At 41.0% G+C, this 7,461-nt stretch overlaps 1 protein-coding gene across 1 annotated transcript in view; it reads right to left on the minus strand.

Annotated features, from left to right (window-relative positions):
- SNTG1 (syntrophin, gamma 1) overlaps nt 1-883 on the minus strand; it is a 164,243-nt gene extending 163,360 nt beyond the window's left edge. The window contains exon 1 of the mRNA XM_009889797.1: nt 854-883. Coding sequence (XP_009888099.1) covers nt 854-883 — 30 coding nt within the window. The remainder of the gene's footprint in view (nt 1-853) is intronic.
- Nucleotides 884-7,461: the final 6,578 nt, after the last annotated feature.

Consider the following 7,461-nt stretch of genomic DNA (forward strand, 5'->3'; position numbering starts at 1 on the left):
GTTTTCCTTGTAATTTATGACAAGAAAAAAAAATTCTAAAACTTTTTTTATGTTTTGTTCTGGATAAACTTATTCAGTATTTCAGGCAATTTTAAATACTCTTCGTTAGTTTTCAAGACATAACTATCTTTTCGTTTATGATATTTTACCTATTTCTTTTGCCTTATGGTAATAAAACAATTTGGTTAGCTTTGCTTCTTCTAGTTTCACATCAGTGGGAAGATTTCAACAGATATCCCAGAATAGTTATCATATCATAGATATCCAATAATAGTGATTCTATGAATAGTTTAGTCCATGAACCAGTGGAAGAAAGGAAGAGAAAAAAATCTCTCAACACATTTTCTGTGCAAGGTGGCCTGGATTTGTATTTTCTGCTTTTGCTGATAAGTTCTAAAATAAATTAAGCCTCTGCAATTTAGTTTTAAGTCCTCCAATTGATTTCTACCATCAAGAATCCGATACCAGTAAGGAGAACAGGTTGCAGAAACTGACTTATATATGTCCATAGTTCACTTCAGACGAATATCTACACTTTTGGATGCCTATTTGAACGGAGGCTGACCTCTGAGTATTTGGAGATCTGCCTGTCACTGCTTTATAATCACAAGTATAATAATAAAATGGGAAATTGAATCGGAGGTATAAGGCAGCAATGGCAATGAATACAAGAGGTAGGAATATGTGTCAGAACCACATAAAGGATGTTTTTTAAATGGTCCAGCTAGTCATTCTGCAGAGGTGCTGCTAGCGTAAGTGAAAAGCACTTATATTGTCAAAAATTGGAATGTAGCCCAGATACACAGGGATGTGTTGAGCTTGTCATTCAGAGCCTCTTCTATCAGACACCAACATTTTCCAATCCAAAGGACAGGAAGTCCATTCCCGCACATGAATTTTACACTACAACCTGAAAGACCTGCAGGAAAATGTTGAATTTGGACTTAATCCTCTTTTTCTTTGATTTTCCAGGTATTTGCCAGGTAAGTACTTGGCTATGACATTCTTCATAAGTGATTTCCTTGAAAGAATAAAGTCTTACAGAGAATTTCCTTGTTTCATACAGTCTATTTGATTCAATAAGTAAATTAGACATTTGGAAAAAACTATATTTTATATATATATATGAGCTTCTTACTAAACTAAGGTACTTTTTCAGAGAAAACACCTTCAACATTCTGACACTAAAAGGAAAAAAAATTTGATGTCTGAATCGCCAATGTGCTTACCAGGACTAGATTATATCACCACAGTTGAGGCCAAGAGATAAGATGACATAAATTGAAGGCTATTGTGAGAACATGCATTTTTCTTCAAATTTAATTCACTTATTACATGACACTCTCACAGGCATTATAAATTGCCAGTCATTTTCCACCTTGTGATTTTGGGATTAAATTATAAATTGAAGTTGGATTTAAGAAAAAAACCCCACAAACCGGAGGTATTAGAAATCCCAGCATTTCCATTTGATAGTATTTATAAACAAAGAAAATTGTCAGCTTAGGCTGAAAAATGTAAATCAGAAAATAGCATAAAGGTGACTAGAAACAGTCCAAAATAGTATATAACAGGATTTATGAAAGAAAGTCATGAGGAAGTCAAAATACTGCTTAAAATTTAAAACACATTTTGTTGCAGGCAAAAGAAACCCCAGCAAGATGGATGTAGAAATAGAGGTCACGAGACCTGTGAACAACAGAATGAATCAAATTATAAAGTTTGTGAAATCTACAAGAATATTCATAGGATTCATAAAAGCACAGGCCAAACAGTTTACCAATTCAAAATAATCCTTCAAAGAAACAATGGACAGTACTGGTTAATATTCAAGGGTCACCTTCTCCAAGCCCAGGAGTGATGCATTCCAACAAAGAAGAAGGCAGGCAGAAAAGCTTAGGAGGACTGCGTGGATGAACAAGGAGCTCCTGGACATGCTTAAACGTAAAAAGGAGGCCTATAGGGGATGGAACCAGGGGCGGGTAGTCTGGGAGGAATACAGAGAAATTGTTTGAGCAGCCAGGGATCAGGTTAGGCAAGCTAAAGCCCACATTGAATTAAAGCCAGCCAGGGACATCAAGACAAACAAAAAATCCTTCTATAAGTATGTCAGCAAAAATAGAAAGACTAGGGAAGATGTGGGCCCTCTCTGGAAGGAAACAGAAGACTTGGTCACCCAGGATGGACACAAAGCTGAGGTACTCAACAACTTTTTTGCCTGTCTTCACTGGCAAAGACCACAGCCACACTACCCATGATGCAGGAGACAAAGGTGAGGACTGGGAAAATGAGGAACTGCCCACTGCAGGTGAAGATCAAGTACAAGACCACCTCAGGGACCTCAAGGTACACAATTCCATGGGACCTGATGAGATACATCCACGGGTCATGAGGGAACTGGCAGGCAAAGTTACTAAGCCACTATCCATCATATTTGAAAAGTCGTGGCAGTTTGGTAAGGTTCCTGCCGACTGGAAAAGGGGAAACATAACCCCTATTTTCAGAAAGGGAAAAAAGGAAGACCCGGGGAACTACAGGACAGTGAGTCTCACCTCTGTGCCCAGCAAGATCATGGAGCAGATCCTCCTGGAAACTCTGCTAAGGCACATGGCAATAAAGGAGGTGATTGGTAGCAGCCAACATGGCTTCACCAAGGGCAAGTCATGCCTGACAAATCTGGTGACCTTCTACAAGAGGGTTTCAAAGGTAATAGACAAGGGAAGAGCAACTGACGTCATCTACCTAAACTTGTGCAAAGCATTTGACACTGTCCCACACAATATCCTGGTCTCTAAATTGGAGAGACACGGATTTGACAGATGGACCACTTGGTGGATAAGGAACGGGCTGGACGGTCACACTCAAAGAGTTGTGGTCAATGGCTTAATGTCCAAGTGGAGACCAGTGACAAATGTTGTTCCTCAGGGGGTCGGTACTGGGACCAGTACTATTTAACATCTTTGTTGGTGACATGGACAGTGGGATCGAGTGCACCCCCAGTAAGTTTGCCAACGATACCAAGCTGTGTGGTGAGGTAGAGATGCTGGAGGGGAGGGATGCCATCCAGACCTGGACAGGCTGGAGAGGTGGGCCCATGCCAACCTCATAACGTTCAACAAGGCCAAGTGCAAGGTCCTACATCTGGGTCGGGGCAATCCCAAGCACAAATACAAGCTCGGCACAGAATGGATTGAGAACAGCCCTGAGGAGAAGGACTTGGGGGTGGTGATTGATAGCAAGCTCAACGTGCACCAGCAATGTGTGATTGCAGCCCAGAAGGCCAACCATATCCTGGGCTGAGTCAGAAGAAGTGTGGCCAGCAGGTCAAGGGAGGTGATTTTGCTCCTCTACTCTGCTCTGGTGAGACCCCACCTGGAGTACTGTATCCAGCCCTGGAGCCCCCAATAAAGAAAAAAAAATGGACCTGTTGGAGCGGGTCCAGAGGAGGGCCACAAAGATGACCCGAGAGCTGGAGCACTGCTCCTATGAATACGGCCTGAAAGAGTTGGGGCTGTTCAGCCTGGAGAAGAGAAGGCACTGGGGAGACCTTATTGTGGCTTTCCAGTCCCTAAAGGGGGCCTGCAGGAAAGCTGGGGAGAGATTTTTACAAGGGCATGTAGTGATAGGATGAGGGGGAATGGCTTTAAATTAGAAGAGGGTAGATTTAGACTAGATATTAGGAAGAAATCTTTCACTCTGAGGGGGGTAAGGCACCGGAACAGGTTGCCCAGAGAAGTTCTGGAAGCTCCATCCCTAGAGGTGTTCAAGGCCAGGCTGGATGGGGCTTTGAGCAATATGATCTAGTGGGAGGTGTCCCTGCCTATGGTGGGGGGTGTTGGAACTCAATGATCTTCAAGGTCCCTTCCAACCTAAACCATTCTATGATTCTATGATTCTACTGTAAAAACAGATGAATATATTATAAGCATTAAAATGAATGGGATATCTACTAATTTAAATAAGTTTGAATTTTTATTAGAAAAAAAACCCCACAAGCTAATAGAAGTAAATAATGAGATTTCAAAATTTAGAAAGTTAGAAAAGTTAGAAAGCTGCTCATGCAGCTTGTTCATACAGTACATGGAAAATATCAACTTTTTTTTAAAAACAGAAAGGATCTAAGGGGAAAATGTTCTAATGCTTTGTAATCATCCCAATTCTTCCATTTCATCAGAAGGGTACTTTCACTGCTGAAGACAGTATTATGTCAGATACTGAGGTTATCTTCCAAGAGATAGCTTTCAGAATATAGAATAAGGTCAAGTGAGTACAGGAGAGTGTTTAAAAAACCCAGTGACTCTATGATTTATGTTCTTGTAAAGTTCAGAAAGCTCAGGATAAAGGCTAGAAGAGGACCTGAGTAGTCTTATGGTTTGGAAACTGTTGAATTAGTACAAGAACCAGTACAATGGACACATTTGCTGATCAGTAAGGGAAAAGAACATGGAATCCAGAATAATTAAACACGAAACAATGGAAAATTTCCCACAACTAGCAAGTGGAGAAGCCACAAGAAAAAGTAACTATAACTTTCCCATCATCAGATACCTTGTAGTTTCCTTTAGAAAAAATGTGTGTATGTAAGACCTCATCTTTTTGTAGTACCATTTAAATTGTCTAGCACAGAAGGTATTTTCTTGCAGAATAAAGCTCCTTTAAGATGTCTTGAAAGGCACCACAGCCTACAGAGAAGATGCTTAGGGGAGAAAATAATCATTAGGATCATTGAGATTAAATCATCTTGAGATTGACACCAAACTGTGCTTGTCTACATAGAAGTGTTTAAGCTTTCATTATAATCAATGTTTATTATAGGTAATAAAGCATAGAGAGCAATTCAGTTGATTGGCAGGATTTGGAAGAACTGCATTGCTCACTGGGCTCCACTGTCTGCACGATTCAGATCTGCAGTAGGAACTTAGGCACAAAGTGCATGTGCAGGAACCTACAAGTAGACAGGACCATTTCATTGTCCAAAACTTAAACCAAATCCCACTAGCAGACACTAGAAAAAATAAGGGATGCATGAAAGCATCAGTACTGTGAAAGAACTAAGGTTCCCTCAGAGACATCCAATGCACTACAGCAGCAGTTACTTAGAATAAAAGAGTAGCTGAAGGAAAAAAATTGATCATGTCATAGATACTATGAAAAACATGCTTTAGTCTCAGTGCATCTATGTGGAATAGTTTGGTTTTATGCTAACTGAAACTCAGTTCAAACCATTTATGGCCATTGACAAGGATGAGGATGGAAGTACCAACGAGACACTGAGCCCCACTCATTATTTTGGGAGAGCGGTCTCTGTTCTACAGTGGTGGTGGTTGCAGCACTGGAGGATGGGGAAAGAAATGCAATAAGATATTGAGAAGAAAGGAAACAAAGAGAGGAAGAAGAGGAAGATGAAATAACCAAGACGCCTCTTGACAGCTTTAATTGCCATTACAAAAAAAGGCCTTGGAACTATTTTGGCATAGAAGACCAAAGATTATTTTTCCCTGATACATAGTACGATTGAGAATTTGATACAATAGGGGATGGAGGGGAAAGAAGGCTGAAAGTTGTAAATGTATTGACTAGATAATCAATTAAACAAAAGTACATGGAGAAAAATCTACAGCTACTTTATGTTTCATATCGATAGTTGAAATAAGTAACACCAAAACATCTGTGGCTTAAAGTGAGTAAACTGTTGCTGAAGATGTGCCAATGGAATAAAACCACAAGCTGATTAAGGAGGCAGTGCCACAGTGGTATTTTCTTTAATTGCTATTGTCACTTTCATAAGAAGTTCAAGTACCAGATGAGGTTTTGTTGACAAGTCTGGCAAATTTTAAGGTATTAAGAAAACTGTATTAAAAGCAATAACTGCAAGGTATATATTGGGAATTGAAATACCTGACAGAATGGAGGATTACATCTCATACTGAACTCCAGTGAACAATCAAATTAAGTAATTATTTAATACTTGGATGTGCAATTCAAATGAAAGTGTCCATATCAGTGGAGAAACAAAAACGAATCCTTCTGGAAGCCAAGATGTAGATAAAACGCACGCTGTTAGGTTACATGATAAAGTCTTGCCTGCACACACACAAAGGAGTACAAACAAACTGGCAGATGGGGCAAGTCCAAATAACACCTTGGCTAGTTCCATCAAAGGGGACATCAACCTATTGAAGGCCCATCCCCACCAGCCCAGAGGAGTACAGGAGCACAATGGCAGGCAGGAACCCAAATTAAGGACTCAAGATGAAAGGACACATGGTCTGGACCCCTGCCAGGGCTGTCTGGGGCGTGTGAAACCCCATCATTATAAGAAAATGCCAGAGCACCTTTTGGACTGAGTGGGTGTCACTGCCTGGGGGCGTAGGACAAATTATGGGATGCAGTTTTGGTTTGCACGGGACTTATGGGATGTTTAGGGGAGAAACCAAAGGTGGGGAAAGGGATTCAGTGACTTGAGGAGGAACAAGTAGGGGGAAATAGAGGGTTAAGGGGATAAAAAGGGGTTGGTCACATGAGAATAATTTTCTGGTCACTATGCTTGTCTGGCCATTCCCTGAGCCTGATCAGTGCTGTCTGTACTGTCCTCTTAATAAATTCCTTTATAAACCTTTTCCTGAGGGAGGGTTTCTGTGGTGGGTGATTGTATGTGTCTGTGTGCGCATAAGTGTGTCATGGTCTGTACCAGCAGCTGGAGAGGGATTGAGGCCTCAGGGGCTCGTTTTCCCAGCTGCAAGCAACTGGGAAGACTGGTATCTGGGGGTAGCTGCTGGGCAGACTGCCTTAAGCCCCACTGCTGGAGGCATCCACACTGTACATACTTAAACACATATTCCCATGAGTGGACCTCCATCCTGTTCAGCCAGAAAGGGAAGCAGGATGAGGCTGTTGGTGCTGTGTTTGTGCGAGTACTCTGTGTGTCCCTGTGTGATCTGTGTGCCCGGTCATGTACATAAGTATATTCATATATATGTATACGTGTAGTGTATATGCGTACCCTGTGTGCATCTTCACCCTTACTACTGGTTGGACCTGGGGGCACAGAGCTGCAGCTGCGTCTTCTCTCTTGGGCTTTCAGATCCAGCTCAATATATTTTCCCCCCAAAAAAACCCCAAACAAAGTAGATGATGCCTTACAAAGATATTGCTGAGGTTTTAGTTAAAAATTACACTATATGTAAGCATAAGGCTGCTGATGATTTATTTAGACACTGGCATTTGATGAAAGTAGGTTAAAAGTCTGTATTTTATTAACTTTGATTGGCTCGGGAGGAAAGATGTAGATCATAGTTCTCAGAATTTCTCGGAAGTGACACCACTGATTCTGTGGCACAAAGCTCATTTTACACAAAGCAGACGAACTGGGTTTGAATCCACCTCATTTAATTTTATTAATCTAAAAGCTAAAGGAGCTTTTTTAGGGTCTCCAGATTACAGAGGTTTTTTGGGATGGGT

This window comes from Charadrius vociferus, unplaced genomic scaffold (genome assembly GCF_000708025.1).
Source record: "Charadrius vociferus isolate BGI_N301 unplaced genomic scaffold, ASM70802v2 scaffold8, whole genome shotgun sequence".
Classification (NCBI taxonomy): Eukaryota; Metazoa; Chordata; class Aves; order Charadriiformes; family Charadriidae; genus Charadrius; species Charadrius vociferus.